Source organism: Protopterus annectens, chromosome 2.part1 (genome assembly GCF_019279795.1).
Source record: "Protopterus annectens isolate FY-2018-M chromosome 2.part1, PAN1.0, whole genome shotgun sequence".
Classification (NCBI taxonomy): Eukaryota; Metazoa; Chordata; order Ceratodontiformes; family Protopteridae; genus Protopterus; species Protopterus annectens.
Genome location: NC_056729.1, coordinates 920,680,910 through 920,705,454, shown reverse-complemented (window position 1 = coordinate 920,705,454; position 24,545 = coordinate 920,680,910). Strand labels below are relative to the sequence as shown.

Below are 24,545 nucleotides of genomic sequence, written 5' to 3'. Positions count from 1 at the left end.
CTTATCAGGCCCATAATTGAGTACAATGCCCCTTTTGGGATGTACCTTACCAGACACCTGCAGCAACTGGAAAGACCCCAAAAGTACCTCACCAAGAGGATCAAAGGGCTCAAACAGATGCCATATGCTGCCCGGTTAAAGAAACTCCAGCTCTACTCAGTGGCGTACCGTCTGCTCAGAGGTGATCTGTGTCTGACGTATAAAGCCATGTCCAACCCGGAATTAATGGACATGCTGCACCTCAGAAAATCCAAATCCCATTGAGCTACATGCTCGAGAGACTTGAACCTCAGCACTGAAATAAATAGGACATGCTGGAGGGACAGATTCATAACCCAGAGGCTCCCTTCACTCTGGAATAAAATCCCAGTCCACGTTAGGCAGAGTCCCTCATTGCCTCTCTTCAAGAGGAATCTTGATGAGTGGATGGGAGATCGTAGGTTTACCCCGGATATCACTTCTGTATCACTGTTAGACAGAGGCACAGTATACTAACCTCAAAAAAGGGCATAGCAAAATAAATTTAAAATGGGTGGCGAAAGCCAAACACATTCTGGCTAGGCTTATAAATGCCCTAGGGCAGATAGCCTAGTATGAACCTATGAACCTATATTGGTCAAAGACGAAGTTACTATAAACATGAGTTCCCTGATCCCTGACTAATAAGTAAACTTTTAGGGGTGTTTTATTGATAATGTAGTAACCCAGTGTGACCATCTTTCCAAAAGGTACTATAATGCATTTCTTGGTACTGAGTTTTAAGCCATGGCTTTGGCACTCTTTCCTCAGTTTGTCTTATTTTATTCAAACCTTGAGGGACTCCCTTCTGGTTACTGAGACAAAGGTTCAGGCGTACTTAGTGATTTCTCACCCTTAAAAAAGAACTGAAGATGACATTGATATTGATTATCTTCCCTTTACATCGGAAACTCCTGCTATGTCCTCAGCATAAGAGAAAACCTTAGATGTGATTGCGATACATATATGAATGGCATTGAAGTCTGATGTATAACTGTGGCTAAGTCCCTATGTAATGAATGCGCTGCAGCAGTGACCCTTTTATTTGGACATCTACAGTTATGGTGTGTACCTTCAGAGAACTGTGGTACCAGAACTAAAGTTCAGCTTTTTTATTCATCACTCCATTAACAAAGTAAACCTAGGTGTGCTGTGTTGGACTAAACACTACCTATTAAAAACCTAATATTTTCCTTGCTACTACTATATTTCACTGTTTCAACTTCAGCTATAGATTTGTTGAATTCCAAACACATATTGTAAAATACTAGATGTGTAACCACCATGTCCCTGTTTGTCCACTGCTACACAGTTGTTAATATGCTCAGGTGTCCCTCCCTATCACATTGACTTCAGTCAGCCACATTTAATACTGTCTGCAGCATCCTCATTAATGTCATATATCCCTCTTTGCATTCAGTATTCAAAGGTCAAACCTGCTCAATCCCACTGTTCATCTGCATACCTTATTCTAGAAGTTTCAAAGTCAAAACATCGCTTTAGTGATCCTACATGCTCTATCCATTTCATCCCATATCCAGACCTGTACCTCACAGAAACAGTTCAAAAACTTGCTTGTTAGCACTTGTACTCACCAAACACCTGCTCCTGTGGGAATACAGTTATTTTCTTTTATTGTCTTTCTGATTCTTTTCTCAAAATCATCTTTACTACTACTGTCTCTGTCTTTTTTTACTGTATCTGTTTTATTAATTAGCTTCTTCTTCCTGTCACCTCAGTCTCCTTACTCTCAGCAGCTCTCATTTTCACTAGTACACTCATAGGTTCATAGATGAGTACTCGGCTAATGGCCCTGGAACCTTTACAAGCCTAGCCCACCTGACCTTAGTTCCCAGTGCCTTTGTTGAGTAGAGCCACTGGAGTGATCCCCTGGGTGAATTTTCTATTTCCCATCCACTCATCAAGACTTCTCTTGAAGAGGGCCAGTGAGGTGCTCTGTTTGACATGTATGGGAAGTCTATTCCAAAGCACGGGCAGTCTCTATATATGAAACTGTCCCTCCAACATGTTCTGTTGATTGTGGTAATGACGTAGAGGTCTCTGGAGCGTGTGGTGTGGAGGGATTGGGATTTCTTTAGATGTAGCATTTCTAACAGAACTGGGTCAGACATGACTTTGTAAGTCAAGCAGAGATCACCTCTAAGTACACGATATGAGACAGAGAATAGTTGGAGTTTTTTGAGTCTGTCCATATAGGACAAGTGTTTAAGGCCTAGGATCCTCTTTGTGAGGTACTTTTGTGACATCTCCAGTTGTTGCAGGAGTCTAGTGAGGTACATGCCAAATGGGTCATTGTATTCGATGATTGGCCTAATAATAACTTCACCTTATTCCGCATCAGTTTCCTTGTTCTGTTGCAGAGTTTGCTTATGGCAGGGGACCACCAGATTGGCTTCCTTTTTTTGCAGGAGAGTGTATTGGTTCTATTGGGTATGAAGAGATTCATGCATTTATGTACGTGTTCATACAGTTCATTGGTATATGATTCTGCGGTCATGCAACTATTCTCCATTTGCATGGGTGCCGTGAAGTTAGCCACCTCTGTTTTTAGAAGCCCAAAGTTAGCTTTGTAGAACTTTTTCATGGTGATTATCTTTGTGGGGATGGGGGGTGGGGGTGGGAGGGATGTGTATTTCCAGGGTGATTAGTTTGTGGTCGGATCTAACCAGGGAGGGGTTGACTATTGGTGTAGAGCAACAGTCGCCCATGTTAGTAATGACCAGGTCAGGGATGTTGCTACCTCTAGTGGGAGTAAGACTGAGCTGGTCCAGGGCATTGGAATTAATGAATTCCAGGAAACTTTGGGCAAGTGTATTGGTACAGGAGTAGTTTTCCCAGTTAATGGAAGGGTAGTTGAAGTTGCCCAGTATTAGAGTGTTAGGTTGGACCCTAATATTCTCCAGGGTGCTTAGGAATGTGGAGTGTGAGTCTTGGGACATGGTTGGGGATGTATAGCAGGCTACAACCTGAATTGCTGTCTTACCCAATGTTAGCGTTACCCAAGGTATCTCTGATGCATTATGTTGGGCTACCAGTCTGAAGGTGTGCACATCCTTTATGAATATGGAAACACCACCACCTTTGGAGCTTCAGTCCAAGTTCTGGGGCCGAAAGGTGTGGAATGAATTAAAGCAGGGGTGCTTTCTGCTGCTTTAAACCAGGTCTCTGTTACAGCACAAATGTCAATGTTCTCCATTTTAAGGAGTGCTCCGAGCTAGTGCATTTTGAGATTTAGACTTCTAGCATTGAGCAGCATGACCCTCAGATTGCATTTGTTTGTAGCTGTTATGGTGGTAATTTGTTCTTTGGAACACTGCCTAAAAAAGGCACTGCATGGGGTGGCAAGAGCCTTGGCTGGTATTCGGCAGCCCAGGGGTGACAGATGCAGGCCATCTCTGGCAAAGCATTGAGGTCTGTCAGTCATGTCATCCCAGGCAGACAGATACTGGATCCCCTTAGAATGACACCAGAAATGTAGCCAGTTGTTGAAATCAATCATTTTCTGCTTGTACTGTGGTATCATTCTGGGTGATGGCAGGATGCTGCTCAGGGGGTCATACCCGCCTGGGCTACGTAATCCGAGAGCTCCTCCATGTCTCTTTTCATGTAGTCCAGGGAGGTATGTCTCAGGTCAATCACACCCACATGTGCAATGACAGAGTCATATTTGTACCTGTTGTTGAGGGACCTGAGTGCGTGCGTTGTTATGTTGTATCCTGGCACCTGACAGGCAGCTGACTGTTACTTTCTCCTTATTCAACCTATTGAGTGGGACATCAGTGTGACTCACTATCGAGTCACCTATGACTAGTGTGTTAGGCATGCTGTTTTGCCTAGGTGCTTTGGTTGAGTGGCACACTGTTTAGGAGAGTTATGTGTTTCATGATTAGAATTGTGTTGTGGTGGTGGAGTGCATTTCTGCCTTCATTTCATTAGCATTCATTTAGTGTCTTTTTTACTATGTATGCATATGCATTTATTGGTATCCAAGTCAAAATTGCTTTTGTTTAAACTCTAGTGAGATTTGAGGAAGAACTAAGCAATTTCTAGGCCTCTGTTTGCTTGTAGAACCTTGTATTTCTGCTTATTTGCTATTGTAAGTGAGCTTAATCTCTTTAGCACTATTGCCCTTCCAGCCCACGGTAGTGATGAACTGGAACCATGGATCTGCAGTTCCCAACTGTCTCTGTAGCCTGCTTGGTTAAAATGGGCACCCTGGGACAATGTAGCAATTGTCACATGCTCACTGACAATCACCTACTACTTAAATGATCTGTCACAGTGTGTGAGAGATGTAGTTATATAATGTTATTGGAGACAAAGCTCTCACATGAAGACACTACAAATAACAAGGCTGATGGCACCACACAACACCATGCTAAACCAATCTCAAACACCTTAGACCAAACACATAGACCTACAGATGCTGAGTCTCTTAAAAGTAACCTACCTAAACCAGAAAGGCCTTGTAAATGTAATATAAGAAACAAGTACCCTCAGCAACTTCACAGACACACAACACAGGCAGCACCCACCTTGAAACATACATTTATGAGTCACACAGACTCAGAGGAGGGGCATTATTAGAGTAGTGCACTTGAATTTGTAAACATAGCCTGAGGCTAAGTTTAGGTTAAACAATTTGAAAAGAGGTTTGTGAGGACCTGTCTGACACTGTTTGTTAAACAACTAGGTAGTTTGTCAGGTCCCAAGGGAGAAGTGTTTTTTTGATCTTTGATAACATCTTAAGAACATGTTCCTTGGTGATGATGGGGGGGGGGGCAGATTCTGGAATGTGTGATATTGGAATAGGGGTTTTGGTGGTGAAGTTTGTGGTAAACCTGTGTGATGGTATATTTTCTGTGTTATTTGGGTTGGACTGGAGACCCCCATTAAGGATAAGTTCAGAGCAATGTTAAGTATTATTTTTTATTTTTCTTACAGAGCTAAAGGGGAACTTGAAGTTGTCCTTCACTTCAGTTGCTAAACTCCATTCATGGGTTGCTTTACTGGTTCGTATACTCCTGTCAGTTCCTTGGTGATATTCTTCATACTGGCCTCATTCTGAGGAGTTCTAGCCTTACTGTATAGTTTAAGGAGGTTTGGGGTAGTTTTTACAGTTTCTGTTGTATTTAGCTCTAGTCGGGACAAGTAAATCTATGCATTTGTCTAAGTAGATATAAAACGCCTTAGTAAAGTTGGCTGTTGGCCTGGGCCAGTGATGGCAATGTCATGGGCAAATTTGGATTTCATCATATAATTGTATAAGGTTCACCTTTTTAAAATACTTTAATTTGGAGATATTGATTACATGGGGCCAGGTGATTTTAAGAACAAATGTCACTAAGGGGGTGGAACAAATAAAGGTAATATCTGCAAGGACCAAATCAAGAATACTTCAGCCAGTAGTAGGTCTCCTAAGCATTTGATCCAGGGAATTCCTATTTATTGAATTGAAAATGGGCATACCCTACATTAGAGATATAGTTGCTGTAGTATATGATGAGGTAATTGAAATTTCCTAATGTTATAGAATTACTGCTTACAGGAATTACCACTAAAACTTCCAAGAATCTAACATGCTCGTCTAGTGATATGTAGGGGCTTCTGTGGCATACTGTAAGTTGGAAGTCTGTCTTGTTCACTGTAAGTCGAACTGCTCTGAGCTGTACCTTTTAGCTGGACTGCTCTGAGCTACAGTGGATTGGAATGCTTTCCACTTGGTTTGTTGCTTTTTCTTTGCCACTTCTACACTAGAGAAGCAAAACTTTGTTGAACTTGATATCATTTTAAACTACTAAACCTGTTTTGAGCATTTAAACTGCATCTGCATTATCATTAAAACTAATCTAAAGAATAACTTGTTTATCCAGGTACTGGGGGCCAGTTTGGAAACTGTAGTGGTCATTCTTGTAAGACAAGGTTAATTGCTGCCATTTTCTGAGTGTCTGAGTATTACTGGCTCTCCCAGAGTTGTTTTCTGGTTGATTCTTTTGCTTGCTTAATTGCTGTTAATTGCACTGCAGTGCACTCCATTGCTGTCCTTTTACCTGAACTTCTCTTATTGAGCAATGGGCCCATCTCTTATTGAGCACCTTGAGCCCAGCACTATCCCTTTCAACTTTCTGGCTTAAAAACGCGTGTGTGTGTGCACATTTTTTGCATCATGCACTATTCCAGGTTCCAGAAAGTCTGTTCTTCATAATTTCCCTTAGAGCTAGCTGGTTTCTCAGTAGTAGCACAAAAATCTGAACCTCTGTAACTAGCACTTGCTGTAGAACCTGCTGAAAAGCACTAGGAAGCCTGAAACTGATACAAGCACTCAACTCTCCTTGTCAATAAGGAGAAATTAATTGTAGGCACTAAACAGCCTATAATTGCTAAGTACCTTGCAAAGGTAAGGGAAAACAGCTCTTGTACTTTACAAAAAAAGCACCTAAACAGGCATGTCCAAGGGTCAGCTTCCGGTGATTTCTCCTGTCCACCTGGTGAATCTGGGCATACTGGGGCAATGCGGCAACTGCCTCATGTACACAGACAACTCTCTCCTCCTACCATCCAACACTACAACCTGCGAGAGATGCACTTACATAGCCAAACTGGAAGCAAAGCTCTCTCCAGCCAAGATTATGCTAGATAGTCAAGAGGAGAAGGTTAACACCTGCACTACACCTCAAGCAACTCATAGCCCTTCAAAACCCACACCATCAACACCCACACATAGCAACACTAAACCAACATATGCGTAGGCCCTTAACATTAACCTGCCCAAGCAACAAGGACCGCCGAAGCTGAAACGCAAACAAACACTAGTCACAACCAAAGTGACACATAGCTCACAACACCAGTGTGCCACCCAAAAACAGCCCCTAAGGCAAGACAATGTACCAAACACTTTAGTCATAAATTACTCTATAGTCAGGCACACTGATGTCCCACTCACCAGGCTGAACAAGGAGAAAATTACAGTCAGCTGCCTGTCGGATGCCAGGATCCGCCACATAACGCATGCACTCAAGTCACTCCACAACAAGTACAAATATGACTCTGTCATTGTCCATGTTGGAGTGAATGACTTGAGCTGTACCTCCCTGGACTACATGAAAAGAGACATGGAAAAGCGCTCGGATAATGTGGCCCAGGCAGGTATGACCCTAGCCCTGAGTAGCATCCTGCCTTTGCCCAGAATGATACCACAGTATAAGGACAAAATGATTGGCTTCAACAATTGGCTAAGCTTCTGGTGTCATGCAAAGGGGATCCTGTGTCTGTCTGCCTTGGAAGACATGATCGACATACCACGATGCTTTGCCAGAGATGGTCTGCACCTGTCACCCCTGGAATTCAGGTTAATGGCTAAAGCTCTTGCCACCTCTATAGTGCCTTTTTTAGGCAAGGTTCAAAGGACAAAACCACCACCGTAACAGATACAAGCATGCAAAATCTGAAGATAATGCTACTCAATGCTAGAAGTCTAAACCTCAAAATGCACTCTCTCGAGGCACTCCTAAAAATGGAGAACATCGATATCTGTGCAGTAACTGAGACCTGGTTCAAGGCTCCAGAGAGCACCCCTGCAATACCAGGCTACAACTCTTACTACACTTTTCAGCCACAAAACCAAGACCGAAACACTAAAGGTGGAGGAGTGTCCATATTCACCAAGGATATAGTGAGCTAAACCTTGCCACAACAATAAATAGAACATGTTGGAGGGATAGATTCCTGTCACAGAGACTCACCATGCTTTGGAACAAAATTCCAAATTACATCAGGCAGAGCCCCTCACTAACACTCTTCAAGAGAAACCTTGACGAGTGGATGGGTAACAGAAAATACACCCCTGGGATCACTTCATTGGCTCTGCTTGACAGAGCATCAGTTAATTAATCAATGGAGCGGCGAAAGCCGACACACTCTGGCTAGGCTTATAAATGCCCTTGGGCAGATAGCCTAGTACCTACCTATGAACCTATGAACCTATATTCACACCTCCAGGCTACTTGCCCAACACAATGCATCTGAAATTCTCCAGGTGCAACTAACACTAGGTAAGACTGCAATCCAAATTGCAGCTTGCTACAGATCCCCCACCATGCCCCAAGATTCCCACTACACCTTTCTAAACATACTGGAAAATATTAAGATACAACCAAACACCCTAATACTGGGTGATTTCAACTACCCTGCCATTAACTGGGAAAACTACTCAGATACCAACACCTTTTCCCAACGGTTCTTGGAATTCATAAATTTCAGTGCCCTGGATCAACTAATCCATTGTCCCACCAGGGGCTCCAGTATCCTAGACCTGGTCATTACCAACATGGGAGATAGATGCTTCACACCAGTGGTCACCCCCTCATTGGTCAGGTATGACCATAAGCAACTCACCCTTGACATCCACATCCCACCCCCACCTCCCTAGTAAGGAAACCTCCATAAAAAACTTCTCCAAAGCCAACTTCATGCTACTGAAGTCAGAAGTGACAAACTTCATGACACCCATGCAGACGGGATCTGAAATTTCGACTGCTGAATCCTACACTAAGGCACTGTATGAGCACATCCACTCGTGCATGAATCATGCCATCCCAAGTAGAACCAAGATGCTCTCCTCCAAAAAAAGGAAGCCAATCTGGTGGTCCCCTGCTATAAACAAAGTATACAACAGAAGGAAGAAATTTTTGCAGAAAAGAGGAAAATTCCAGGATGCAAAAAACTCCCTCACCAGCCTCAGTAAGAAGCTGAGGTCCTTCATAAACTCCTCAAAAGCTAGTTACAAAAATAAAATTGCCAAAGATTCCAAAGACAACCACAAGGTATTCTATAGTTATGTCAAGAATCTAAATGGCAATACTCAGATCTGCTTTGAGCTACAACAGAATGGCATTAAATATACTGATCCCAAGGATATTGCCAATATCCTGGCAGATCGATTTAGTGCCAACTTCACCCCCCTCTCACCCCCTAAAGGGCCCATCTCAATACCAAAAGATTGCCAAATTCCGGTAATCACGGCCACACAGGTAGAAACCGCACTCTCCAAAGCTAAGAATACAGCATCCATGGGACCAGATGACATCCTGGGCTGTGTACTACATGAACTACAAAATGAACTGGCACCTCACCTAAGTGCCATGTTTAATCATAGCCTCACCTCGGGCTTTGTGCCCACTGAGTGGTGCACAGCTACAGTTAACCCACTCCACAAGGGGAGATCCACCTTCCCATCAGTCTGACAAGCCTGATTTGCAAGGGCAGGGAATGCATTATCATGGACCTTATAAACAAAGACGTTGGCAACCATCAAACACTGGACCCCAACCAGTTTGGGTTCATGAAGGGCCGATCTTGTCTCCTGAACCTGATTGACTTCTTCGAATCAGTCTCCAGAGCTATGGACAAGGGTAAGGCAGTCCACACAGTCTATCTGGACCTCGCCAAGGCCTTCAACACCATCCCCCACTCTGGAATCATGGATAAACTTACTAAGCTGGGCATAAATCCCTATGTCACTCAATGGGTTGCCAATTGACTTACTGACAAAACCCAGACTGTAAAAGTAGCCGACTCCAAATCCAGCTCCAGACAAGTGACAAGTGGAGTACCTCAGGGTTCAGTCCTGGGGTCGCTCATGTTTGGCATCTACTTCTCTGAAGTACAGGCCAACACTAAGGGACTCTGGCTAACAAAGTTCGCAGATGACTGCAAACTGGGAGCCATTATTGAATCCCCAAATGATGTGGATATTCTACAAAAGGGCCTTACAGAAATAGATGCCTGGTGCCAGAGCCATGGGCTCAAACTTAATGCCAAGAAATGTATAGTTATCCCCTTTGGAAAAAAACATATACCCATGAATTACCACATAGGTGGCAGTACACTAAACATCAAAAGTGTGATGAGAGACTTAGGGACACAGGTGGACAGTGGTCTCACCTTCGATAACCATATTGCCACAACAGTCAGGAAATCCTTCTATGTGGCACACCTCATCACTAAAGGCTTTTCATCCAGAAAAAAGGAGGTCATTGTCCCACTGTACTCATCCCTCATTAGATCCATTATAGAGTATAATGCCCCATTTGGTATGTACCTCACAAGACATCTGCAACAGCTGGAAAGACCACAGAAATACCTCACTAAAAGAATCACAGGCCTAAAGCAGATGCCTTATGCTGACCGTCTAAAATAACTCCAGCTATACTCTGTGGCATATCGTCTACTCAGAGGTGACCTCTGCTTAACATACAAGGCCATGTCAAACCCTGAGCTGTTGGACATGCTCCACTTAAAGAAATCCCAATCCCTCAGAGCCACATGCTACAGGGATCTAAACCTTGTCATCACAATAAACAAAACATGCTGGAGGGATAGATTCCTGACCCAGAGACTCCCCATACTCTGGAATAGACTGCCCATACATGTCAAGCAGAGTGCCTCCTTGGCTCTCTTTAAAAGGAGCCTTGATGATTGGATGGTTGATAGGAAATTCACCCCGGGGATCATGTCAGTCACCCTGCTAGACAGGGGTCCAGGGAAGTAAATATTATGGGAAGAAATATCCAGGGAATTGTTATGGCTAGGCTTGTATAGGCCCTAGGGCCGATAGCCTAGTACCAACCTATGAACCTATGGATTAAGACATTTTCTACATGATTTGATTACTTTTAGTAGTCCATTCTATACTAGATAAGAAAAACTTTGCTGCAGTTAATGTCATTTAGCAATTTAAGCTATTGAACTGTTTTTGAGTTGTTAAACTGTGTCTGCATAGTTATAAACTAATTTAAAGATCAGGTTGTTCACTCAGGTGTTGGAAACCATTACATCTGACAGAAAACAATACTGTAAAGGAGGAGTGTTCCTGCAGAGTAGTTTATCTTTAGAATTTAATATTAATAAGAATATTGATCTTTCTGAAAGTTCCTGTGTGAGTAGAATTGATTCATCTTAATTTTTTTTCCAGAATAGGGTACATTCAGGCAGTGGCAGTTAAAGCAATTGCAAATGATAAAAATAAGGGTCTGGAAGCAAAGCTACCTACTTATAATTAAAAGCTGAAGTAAATTAGTTAAGCAGAGATTACAAGTGTTGCTTAAGAAGTTTGGATTGGTCTATATAGGGCTGTAAATTATGAGAGAAGTTAGAAATATTAGATCTTTAATTTAATAAATCATTAACAAAATAGCCACAGATGGCTTGATTATTTTTGCCTAGTCCTCTACCTTATTGAATGAGTGGCTACTTCAGTAGCTTAATGATAGAGTAACAGAAATGGTAAACCAATGGTCTGGGTTCAAGTCTTTGCTGAAACCTCCATTTCTTTAATGCTGTGCTAATAGCTTTGACTAGTGCCTAGTATCATATCATTTATAACTTTTGGTTCAGAGAGTTTGTGGATGCACTCTCTCCTTTCCCACTTTTGCCTGATTGTTTGAGTACTGTGTTGGAGGTGGCAGTTACTGCATTTGAAATGTGCTCCATATGGGAGCTAGAGTTCTGGGTGAAAAAAAGGTCTGAAGTCCAGATCATTTATCCAGTAAAAAATAATAGTAAAAAACAGGTGTAAATGCACTTCCTCTGCTCTCACTGATCTGTGTGTGAATTAATTGTGTTTGAGTGAGACTTGAAGCATAAAAATAGTATCAAGTTCTCAGACATATCCGTAACAATGGCACAGGAACTGGAACAATAATCCAGAAGGTCTGAGTGCGAGTCCTAGCTAAAGCTATGCTCCCAGACTGACTAGGTCCTGCTCTTCTAATTGATATAACAGTCTGTTTAAGTTCTGGAAATGGTTTGTGTATCCACTTGTAGAGATGCAAAATATAGTTGTACATCCTCTGTATATGTGTATGTCAATACATATATGTGTGTGTTTGTGACACTATATCCAACTACATACTGGAAAAAAACTCAATCAATTGCAAATCACTGATCACCAAACTCACTGCATCATACATTATCACGCTTTCACACAACACAGCACAATAAATTGAAACATACTTAAACAGCACGCACAATGACACACACACACACACACACACACACACACACACACACACACACACACACACACACACACTCACACAAAGACATATACACACACACACACACACACACACACACACACACACACACACACACACTACAAACTTCATAAGAACTGTTTTTGCAGGGGCACAACTCCCCCCCCCCATAACCCCCATCTTGGGGGCCATGCCCCACACACCACCTGCTAATTATATATACCAACTCTGAGACTGCAGAACAGTGGAGAAAGCGTATGTCCTCTCTTCCTGCTGTACTGTGATCTTGCACACAAAACCTGGCAGCATACCTCTCAAAGTACAAACATTACCTAAATATTTCAACCACCTGCATTTGACTGATAAAACATTTGATAAATTGGGACACAGCTGAGAACATTGTATCAGCTGTGCCCTTTTTCAAACAGAGGGAACCAATAGATAGATAAAATCAGACAAAGAGACGAAAGGAGAGTGCATTAACTTACTTCTCTGAGCCAGAACCCACACTTTTATATTAATTAAAAGCTTTTAGAGGTTAGGTTAGAGTTTAAGGCCACAGTCAAAGTCTAACAGCACAACACAAAAGAAGTGCATGCTTTAACCAGGAATCAAACCAAGACCCTCCACTTTTCCAGCTGCATTTTGTGTGTGTGTGTGTGTGTGTGTGTGTGTGTGTGTGTGTGTGTGTGTGTGTGTGTGTGTGTGTGTGTGTTTGTGTACATATACACACAGACATTTATATAGCTTCAGTTGTATAAGTTCAACTTTTTTCTCTGTTTCTTGCTCAGGATAAAAGTATGGGATCCCTTTAAACGAGGTCACAAGACAATTCCTGGATATGAAAATCTGCATATTACAGTTGGCAGCAAACTGTGCATGTTGGAAGGTGGTGCCAAAGCAGTTTTGCTTGCAGGTAGGAAGCATAATTTTATAAAGTATGCAAAGAAATAGCTAGCAAAAGTAAAAACAAAAACAAAATGTAATTCTTATGACAAGAGTGCTGTGTGGAGGATAAGATAAAAGTGTTCTGAAATCAAAATCAAAATCATTGATTGTATATTTGCAGTTTAAGTGCTGAACCTGTACGTTTCTCACAGCATAAGATAACTTCGCTTGTTTTGACTAAGTCATTTGCACAGAGTATCTTCAAAGTAGAAATAACGCTAAAAGGAACATCAGTGCTGATGTTTTGCTTGTGCAATGGCAGCACTATGCCAGTGATGTTAAACCAGATACCGTTACGTCTTCTGAGAGTAGCAGTGCAAGCTAATGTCGGGGGGGGGGGGCATGCTTCTCTACAGGTTGTCAGGGTGAAATTTCCTGAACATCAGCTACCTGAAGAAAAAGACACCATGGAATATCAAACACCAACAAACAAACTCTTGTGTGGGGTCATTTACTGCACTGTTATAACTTGTTGATACTTGTGAACCTATGTAATCTCTGAAAAAAACAAAAAAACAAAAAAAATCTTGCTTTTTTTCCCACTTTTCTGAGATTTAAAAAAGTTCAGTTACAGGCTTGCTGTTCTTGAACTGTTTGTAAGTTTCTTGGAGGCCATTTTTTGCTTGGGCTAAAGGGAAGTCTCTCTGTTGATCAGTGGCAGTGAAAAACATTGAGCAGCCTGCCTGCCCCTGTGGGAGTGGTTACTGACTTGGAACTGTAGTTTTATTGGCCATTTTGGGTCAATTCCAAACTCCTTCATCTTCTTCTCTTAAAACCCTCTTTTGTGCAGTTTTGCGCGTTTTTGTGCATAGTGCAACAGCGGGCAGCGCCACCTAATTGGGTTTAAACTATTCCTGGCTCCACAAAGTCTGCTCTTCACTTTTTCCTTTTTCCCTTAGAACTGCTCTATCTCTCAATTTAAACACCATATTCTCATTCTAAGGCCCTTCACTGGTCCAATTAAGTAATCCTACAAGTTAGCACTATTAAACCATAAGCACTACTTACTCTTATACTCTCTACGATTACCCTATCCTCTATTGGTCCATCTTGAATTCAGTTCCCTATATTACTCTAGCATGTCCAAAGGTCAGTCAATGGTTTCCTCTCCAGTCCAGCTGGTGAATCTGGGAATTTTGAGGCAATGTTACAACTGTCTCATGTACATGAACAACCCTCTCCTCCTCCAAACAGGTTCAAATATATGTGAGAGATGCAACTATTTAGCCAAACTGGAGGCTGAGCTCTCTCATCTCAAAACTGGTGTAACCAGTCAGGAGGAGAAGATAACCTCACACAACACAATTCCAGTATCACATAGTCCCACCACATCAGCGAACCAAACACATAAATACACAAAAACATACTTGGAGGCTCTAAATAAAAATATACCTAAGCAACAGAGACCTCCAAAGCAGACATCCAAGCAAACGCTACCTCAAAACAAAACACGCACAACACATAGCCCACAAAGTCAGTGTGCCAAGCAGCCACAGCCCTTAAGGCTGAATAACACACCTGATACTCCTGTAATAGGTGTCTCTATTGTCAGACACACTGACGTCACGCTCACCAGGCTGAATAAAGAGAAGGTCACGGTGAGCTGCCTGTCGGGTGCTAGGATCCGCCACATAAAGCAAGCACTTAAGTCACTCCAAAGCAAATACAAATATGGCTCAGTCATTGTACATGCTGGTGTGAATGACCTGAGACATACCTCCCTGGACTACATGAAAAGAGACATAGAGGAGCTCTCTGATCATGTAGCCCAGGCTGGTATGACCCTGACCTTGAGCAGCATCTTACCCTCACGCCACAGTACAAAGACAAAATGATCGATTTTAACAATTGGCTAAAATTTTGGTGTCATTCAAAGGGGATCCAGTGTCTGTCAGCCTGGGATGACATGCTCGACAAGCCACGTTGCTTCACTAGGGACGGCTTGCATCTGTCACCACTGGGCTTTCGGATATTGGCAAAGGCTCTTGCCAACCTCATAGTGCCTTTTTTAGGCAAGGCTCAAAAGTCAAACCTACCCCCATAGACAGCACAAGGAACAAGAAACTAAGGGTAATGCTGCTTAACGCCAGAAGTCTTAACCTCAAGATGCATGCACTCAAAGCTCTCCTCAGTATGGAGAACATCGATATCTGTGCAGTGACAGAAACCTGGTTCAAGGCTCCAGAGATACCCCAGCACTACCAGGCTATACCTCATATCATGCTTTTCGGCCCCAAAACCCGGACCGAACCACAAAAGGAGGAGGAGTTTCCATATTTATCAAGGATATCCACACCTCCAGGTTAGTGGCATTGCACGAAGTATCGGAGACCATCCATGTGCAACTAACAGTGGGCAAGACTGCTTTTCAGTTTGTAGCATCCTACAGACCACCCTCTCAAAGTCAGGAATCCCACTCGGCTTTCCTGAAAACATTGGAGAACATGAAGATCTCTCCGAACACCATTATATTGGGTGACTTCAACTACCCAAACATTGACTGGGAGCACTACTCAAGCCCCAGCACCTTAGCCCAAAGGTTCCTGGAAATTATAAACTCAAATGCTCTGGAACAACTAGTCACCACTCCCACAAGGGGGACAACATACTAGACCTGATCATTACCAACATGGGGACTCTGTGCTCCACACCAGAAGTATATCCCTCATTGGTAAGATCAGACCATAAATTAATTTCACTGGATGTCCACATCCCGACCCCACCCATAGTCCAGAAAACCACAGTGAAAAACTTCTCAAAAGCGAACCTCTCACTTCTCAAAACTGAAGTGGAATCCTTCAAGGCCCCAGGGCCAGTGGAAACTATGGCCCAAACTGCAGAATCCTATATAAACGCATTCTACGGACATCTCCAGGAATGCAAGGATCATGCTATCCCAAACAAAACCAAGACCCAATCATCCAAAGGCAGGCGTCCAATCTGGTGGACCCCTGCCATAAATAAACTGTACAACAGAAGGAGGAAGCTACTACATGATAGAGCAAAATCCCTAATAGGGAAGGCATCTCTGATCAGTACTAGCAAAAAATTACGATCCCTCATAAAATCCTCCAAGGCCAGCTTCGAGAGAAAAATTGCACAGGACACCAAAGACAATCATAAGGCTTTTTTCAGTTATGTTAGGAACCTGGGATGCAACTCCCAGACTTATTCTGAGTTGATTCTAAACGACAAAAAATACACTGAACCCACAGACATCGCCAATATCCTGGCAGACAGGTTCAGTGCAAACTTCTCCACCCCCTCCCCACCAAAAGAGCAAGTATTTATTCCAGCAGAAGGCTGCCTCCCAAACATCTCTGATGCACAGGTGAAGGCTGCCTTCTCCAAAGCAAAAAACACTGCTTCCATGGGACAAGATGGCGTCCCAGGTTGCATCCTACATGAACTCCAAGAGAACTAATCCCTCCAATAAAACAGCTATACAATCTCAGCCTCACTACAAGATATGTGCCCACATAATGGCGTACAGCAACAGTGGTCCCACTCCACAAAGGTGGAGCCTCTACGGACCCTGGAAACTATCACCCCATAAGCCTGACTAGCTTAGTCTGCAAGGCTATGGAGAGGATCATCATGGAGCTCATAAACAAAGGCATTGGGGACCTACAGACACTAGATCCTACCCAGTTTGGCTTTGTCAAGGGCAGATCCTGCATTTTGAACCTGGTTGACTTCTTCAAAACAGTCACCAAAGCCATAGATGAAGGGAAGGTAGTCCACACAGCCTATCTGGACCTTGCAAAGGCATTTGACACAATACCCCACTCGGGCATCATAGATAAGCTGTCCAGCTTAAATATAAACCCCTATGTCACAAGATGGGTGGCAAACTGGCTCAAAGACAGAACCCACAGAGTGAGAGTTGCTGGAGCCATGTCAGACTCGAAACCAGTCACAAGTGGCGTCCCACAGGGTTCTGTCCTGGGACCACTCTTGTTCGGTATATACTTTTCCGAGGTACAGGCAAACGTGGGAGGACTATGGCTCACCAAGTTCGCAGACGACTGCAAACTGGGCACCATAATCGACTCTCCAGCTGACACAATTTATTTATTTATTTTATTTTACATTTGTTGACCGGGCTAGTCTAGCTGGATATATTTCCATTTTCAGTAGAGGCCCGGGGAGAAAAGCTCCACATAAATTTTAACAAAAGGTCAAAAATAGACAATCAAATTGACAAATCATCATAAATGGCGAGACATTAAAAAAATAGAACCCAATTACAGATATACATATAAAAAAATCACACTTCTAAGGATAATAGTATTAGCTGTAATAACATCAAGAACAAGGCATGAAGCAGAGAGCAAAAGTTGATTTATAATAATTTATAGAACTAATCTTAGTACCAAAAGGAGAAAGAGAAACTCTATCGTAGGAGAGGAGGAAGGGAAGCAGTAATTCTTTGTCATTATTAATTATTGGCCAATTTTTATTGATTATCAATGTGATAACCTCACTGTCAATACTGAAAGGTGTTATGAATGCCAGTCTTAGTAATGATGTTTCTGGTTTTTGAACCGGTACCACCAAGTGTTTTGTACCACTACAATAAACTACCGGACAAACCAAACATAGTTTGGAGAAGAGGTAAAAACATCAAACAAATCATGGAGAGCAACATACAGGGACTACCATGGAGAAAGGGCATGTTTCAATGCAATATGTGTAATTATTGTTCTCATATGAATACTGGGGAAACTTTTTGCATAAGGAATATTACATATGAGCTGAGACACAAATTTTCCTGTCAGTCTAAAGGTGTAGTATATGTAGCCCAGTGTCAACAATGCCCAGCATTTTACTTTGGGAAAACTGACAGAAAACTCCGTGAACGTGTCTATGAACACTTATATGCTATTAGGAAAAACAAATCTGAAAATTTATTTTATTTTTATTTTTTTATTTTTATTTTTATTTTACATTTGTTGACCGGGAGGATCCGACTGGATGCATGTCCATTTTCAGCGGAGGCCCGGGGAGAAAAGCTTCAAAACACAGGTAACAAAACACTTAACTAAACAATGAGGCAAAATATACATTCAAAATAAGAGCATTCTAACTTATTCTTTCTAATTTATTTTAAATGTAAGAGGGGTAGGATAGTAAGGAGATGTAGAATATTCATGAGTTATAGACAGTTATTACATTCTGGAGTGGACTATCCCGGGTTTAGGCAATTGCAACTTCGCATTGAGCCCAGATGAGTTTTTAGCTTAGCTTTAAATTGACTTAAAGTAGAGATGGATATAATATCATGGGGAAGTTGCATTGAAGTTGGGAAAATGCATTAGCAAAACATACAATGGAAAATCCGAATCATAAATTTCTGTTTAGAGCAGTCTATTGTGTTCCCACAGATGGTAGGGGTGGACCATATCATGTACAATTAGAGGTATTGGAATTATACTGACAGATCCAGTGTAATGCCAGTGTCATTCCTGGACTCAATGAAATATGCTCCCTCTATCCAATATTGAAGCTAAGAAGTTTGTGTAAATGAGGATATAACTATACACATATTCCATGTGTATGCACTGAATAGATCTATTTCTATTTTCATCATGTTTGTGATTTAGATATTAGTTATTGTTTCAATATCGACTTGTTCTATACAGTTACGTTCTACATCAACCTGGTTTTCTATGATGTTATTGGTGATATTTTTATATATATATTTTATTCAATTTTTCCCAACCACCCCCCCCCCTTTTTCATACACATGATGCATACCAGATCTACGAGTCTTATGTATTCAGACACACTGTTTTTGCTTGCTTGATACGGTCTTTACACATTGTTTATATACATGGTTCAGATGTATTTCTTGGATCAGCTAGTTCCACTACTATAGACTTATCGCCCTCAATGTATATAAGGCACATATCATAGTTTGCAATATTCTTAACAAATTGTTTTAATATTTATTCCATTCATGGTTTTGGTTCACATTAGACTAGTACCAGGTTAGACTACCTTCATGGTAACTAAGTTCTTTATTGGGTCAAACTATTATTTGTTTAAATTAGTTGTGGCATTCGAATTGTGTTTTTTACCTCTTTTTTCCCCTTCCCTTTTTCACATGGTATATATGCTGGATTCATGAGTTTTTCTATAGCAAGCTATTGTTTGACAACAGGATTTTGCTTACGGTAAATACCTGTATTTTATATTATATATTTTGTATGTATTTATTGGATTCGTATCTCATTACTAAGGACCCAATATTGTTAAGTATATACATGTTTTAAAAAAGATGTTAAAAAGTTTTTTAAAAAGTTCTTAATATTTTACAATTTATAACATGTAAATGTCTCCGACTTGTTCAGTTTTTGTCAGATAAGCATGATATTCAGTGTTTCACAGCAAACACAGTTTCTCTAATAGTTTAAACTACTTAACACTTAATTAGTATTAAGTTCAGCTGTGGTGTTTGTAATTGTGGCATCACCCCACCAGGATCTATATCTGTAGTTGTTGTATAGTTCTTTGTCTGAAGAAGTCCCACAACTAAGTGAGACGAAAAGCGCTTTACTTTTATCTGTGTGTTTTTTTCATTTCTATCATCCATTAAAGTGGTTTTTATGATACAGTTTCATCGTTCTTCTGGTGCAGTGGCATTTGCTGTCTACAGCCTTTTGTGTACACCATGGAATATGACTGATCACTATTCTGTATAGTAAAGTATTAAGAGACTCCCTTCTTTTGGGAGATTTTGCGATTCTCTGAGTTAGCTTGACAGTCTCGTTGGAATATATATAAGGTCATGGAGTATGCAAGGGGTAAGCCCCCCTCCAAAATATGCCTAAAGTTAACTTTTTCACTCTTTAGTGTTTCAGGCATTATCTTTCAAGGTTTCTGATGGTTGGGATTTTGCAGTTTGGCGATATATACTAGACCCAAGAAATCAAAGTCAGCACTGAGCTAAGCTCTCCCAAAGGACAGAGTTACCATAAGTCCTGAAGTGACATGAGTTCAGTGTGACATAAACTATTAGAAATTTCCTGAATTTAGAATGTATGCTGTTGCCTTGGGAGATACAACAAAGCATGGTAAAACCGTTTACAACAGTTGTGCCTTTACTGCACCTCACCAACCAACTTATTCACCCACACTTTTGTAAAGCAGGAAACTCAGAGATGTAGTTTCTACCTGATTCTAATTTTGAGGGAATAACCAATCTCATATAAAGTATATCTAAAGCTGTAAGTAAAGGATTTGGTTAGACCCCATGTAAATTCCAGGCAGACTAATCCAACTGATTCTGACAGAAACAAATATTAAGAAAACAATGTAAATTTAAGGTTCAACTCACACATACAATTTTGCTCATATATCCTGCTGTTATTGGCCAGAGATATGCTGATATTCTGCTTTATACTTTCATGGCCAGCTTACTGCACCTGATTTACATATATGCCTATCCTACTATTTTTAGTCTTCTGATAAGCATACTGCTGTCTTCTGCTTTTAATCACATAGCACAGTGTTTATAGCATTTAATACATGCTTTTAATAGTTTGCCTTTTTCATCCTTTCAGAAATTGCCTAAAGTTTGCACTGTATTTTCTTGAATAATGTAACTATTCCTTGACTCATTAACTCCCACAAGAATGCCACTTTGTATAACTGCCACCCTTCCATTGTCCTCCTAGGCTCCACTGATGTGGAATTGTCCTTCAGGTACTTAAAAGTCTATGTCATGCACTCACATTCCCATATTACTTCTGTTCCTCAGGACATGACTTAGCTATATTGAGGGAAGGGATCTTAAATAAAGTATGTGCATTTTTAATGCCAACATATGGTGCCTTAGAAATACAAATGTGATATGGGAGGGGATGTCATATCAAAATGGCCATTGTGTGTATTTTTAGGAAATCTCTGATGGCCTCAGATTGATTGGCAAGTTTGGCAATGGGGAAGCCAGGAGGGTGGATCCAGCAGTCAGCAGTGGCTTACCCATCCAGAAAGAGAAGGGACACCTGTTTACTGTAATACTGACCACTGACCTTAGGTGATGGCTGGTTGCCAAGATGATGCAGTACAAAGACCAAGATGCATGCCTGGCCTGCAAAGCAGCAAGTAGCCCTGCATCTGGATGTCAGTACACACATCAAAGTATAGGCTTGTCACTGAGCCAGCACTGCGGGCCTCACTTTGGTAATTTTTGTGCCAGGCTACAATGGCATTGTTTAAGTACCTATGCAGGAGATAAGTGTTCCTGATGTGCTTAAATGCAGATGGGTGGGTGAAACTGAATGGGTCTTTCTGGGGATATATGGCAGATGGTCACATGATAGTGACATACAGTGGTGGGCAAAACTTAAGAAGAAATTAAGAAAGCAATTATAAAAGGAGAAGAAGGATGATTCAAAGTATGAAAAGATGTCAAAATGTTGTTGAACATTAAGAGTCAACGTAACTTAAGATTTTAAGTACGATGGGATACTTAACTGTCTTGATTTATTCCACGATTAGACATTCAACTCCTAGACATTTAACTGTTTTCCCATTTACACTGTGGTAGGGTCTTTGTCTTCTCTCCATATACCCGACTGACCCTTGCTAGGGTCATCAAACTGTCTAACAATTATTTAAGCCACTTTTACTATATCCTAACAATCGCATTACTCTATAACGAATTATAATTCTGTCATCAGTGTACTAGACACCATGGGACCACAGTCTGTCTGAATTCCTTCTGTTGCCAGCCTCTTAGCACTAGGCACTGTTGTTGTTGTGTCTTTCGGCTTTTTCCAGTTAGGGGTCGCCACAGTGGAACTTCGGTCCGCTAATGATTGGCAGTAGATTTTTACGTGCCGAGTTGCCAGCCTTGATGCCCAACCTTCAACGAAGGTACGCCCATTCATGCATGTCTCCAGACAGAAGACGCTGTAGCTGAGAATCGAACAGTACAACGTCTTACTGTCAGGCGACAGCGCTACCGCAGCACCACCACCGCAGTACAGCACTAGGCACTGTAAGACAGTGTATTGACTTCTGTAAGTTCATTAACAATCCCCTTATTGCTAGCTGGTAATTCCACATGTAAGAGGAGTAGATACATGTTTAAACTAGAAACAAACTTCTCACATCCTTCACGTGCCCTGATTGCTTTGCTCTCTACTTAGTCTCGCTCTTCCACTTCATGTAATCCCACCACCACATCACCAAACCTCTTTATGCTGAGATACTCTGTAAACCCCTCCCCAAGTCTGCTAAGCCTCCCCCAGGACGTGTAACACTGCATCCACACCTCATCAACATAATCAGAATTTACATGCTATACTCACTAATGTTTCTTCCACAAGCATGGGTCAGCAAAATACTGTGCAGAAACCCCTAAAGCTGTGTGGGCACACTGATGCACACAATGACATCTGTGTCATAGGTGACTCACTGCTTAGACACACTGATGCTCCTCCACTCATAATGCAGAACAAAGAGTAACAGCCAGTGGCATACCTCTCAACTGGCCAGATTTTCACAGAATGTCCACATTTTTACCTCATATTTTTACTTTGTTCCTTGTAAAATGTGTGGTTCCCTGGCAAATCACTGATGATTGAAGATATTAAATAATGACAAACATTTGACTTTCTGACTTCATATTATCCAGAAAATGTATAACACAAATCATATTATTTTAGCAGTTTTTCAGGTTTATAAGAGTGATATTTAAAAAAATTGTCCCTTTGTCCCCTAGTTCTTTTAGGTTTTGTCCAGATTTCTTGTACTAAAAGGTTGAGCGATATCATTGGTCTCTTAGATGCCAGAATTTGCAATGTCACCAAAGCACTTAGATCCTTTCATCCCAAATATAGATGTAACCTGTTCTTTGCATACATGGATACAAATTAACTTTGACATTCCAACATGGAAAATATAAAGAAGGATATAAAAGTGAATTATTTTTCACAGTATGCCTTTCTGATAATCTATAAAATAAATGTATTAAAAGACAATGTACTAATAATCAATGCCTTTGTGTAAAAAAGAAAAAGATGCCCTACATTCCCTGTTGTAGCAAAGAATCTAGCTGTTTTGCAGCAATTCAAGTTGAATTACATTGCTATCAGTGATCCTACACTGCTTATGTTTTGTGCTGTGATAAATAAAGTGTTCTGTGATGTTTCACAAATAATCACCTTCTGATAAGATGACAGTGTCGCTTTCTTGATGAGAAAATTTTACAAAAAATTTTCACAAACTTGGAGTTCCTTAAATACCTTCTGCTCCATTGTTTAAGACTAGACTTAATGAATTTTTTGTTAATGTAAAACACGGTTGCATAACTTAAGTAATCAAGGTAGAATGGCAGAATAGAAGATAACTGCAGCTGCATGTGTTATCATAACTACTTTTTGACGTCATTTCTCAAAGCTGACCATGTAAAGGTCATTTGCATACTTTCAAAATACAGTCTTTCAAATGCCTAATTATTTTGGCATCCTTAAATTACAGTATCTTGACAGCTTCCAGATCTTTTCCAATATCAGCTATTGAGAGTAGTGTGGAATTGATAATTTGGGTTCTGACACTTTGAAAAAATAAATTGTGATTCACAACGAATAAAAGCAAATCCTAAAACTCAACTCACTCTTAAAATTTTCAGACACTTTAAGGAGGGCCTTTTACCCCTGAGAAGGACATCTGATCTCCTACACTCCTGCTACTTATCTTCAAGATCACTGCATTTCAGAATAGGGACAATATTTCCATATATAGGTTCATAGGTGTGTACTAGGCTAATGGCCCTGGGGGCTATGTAAGCCTAGCCAATAAGAATCCCTAGTATCATGTCAACAGAAGTTAGTTCCCATTGCCTCTATCTAGCAGGGTAGCTGAGGTGATTCCGGGGTAAGTTTTCTGTTTCCCATCCACTCATTAAGATTTCTTTTGAAGAGGGCCAGAGAGGAGCTCTGCTTGACATGGATGTAGAGTCTGTTCCAGAGCATGGGCAGTCTCTAGGTAAGGAACCTATCCCTCCAGCATGTTCTATTTAATGTGGTAAGATTGAGGTCCCTGGAGCATGTGGCACAGCGGAATTGTTTTTTTTTTAGATGTAGCATGTCCAGCAGCTATGGGTCAGACATGGATTTGTAGGTTAGGCAGAGATCGCCTCTAAGGAGGCGATATAAGACTGAGTATAGCTGGAGTTTTTTGAGTCTGTCCATAAAGGCATGTGTTTAAGGTCTAGAATCCTTTGGTGAGGTATTTTTGTGGCCATTCCAGCTGTTGCAGGCATCTAGTGAGGTACATGCCAAAAGGAGCATTGTATTCTATAGTAGGTCTAATGAGGTATGAGTAGAGAGGGACGATGACCTCTTTCTTCCTAGATGAGAAACCCCCTGTGATGAGATGTGTCACATAAAAGGATTTTCTAACCACAGTGGCAATGTGGTTGTTAAAGGAGAAGTTGCTACCAACCTGTGTTCCCAGATATCTTATTACACCTTCTGAGTTAAGTGGAACACCATTGATGTGGTAGTT

At 41.2% G+C, this 24,545-nt stretch overlaps 1 protein-coding gene across 1 annotated transcript in view; it reads left to right on the top strand.

Moving 5' to 3' along the window:
* LOC122794919 (NACHT and WD repeat domain-containing protein 2-like) overlaps window positions 1-24,545 on the top strand; it is a 1,236,179-nt gene that overhangs the window by 1,195,494 nt on the left and 16,140 nt on the right. Inside the window, exon 29 of the mRNA XM_044063511.1 lies at window positions 12,866-12,990. Within this exon, the coding sequence (XP_043919446.1) occupies window positions 12,866-12,990 (125 nt within the window). The remainder of the gene's footprint in view (window positions 1-12,865; window positions 12,991-24,545) is intronic.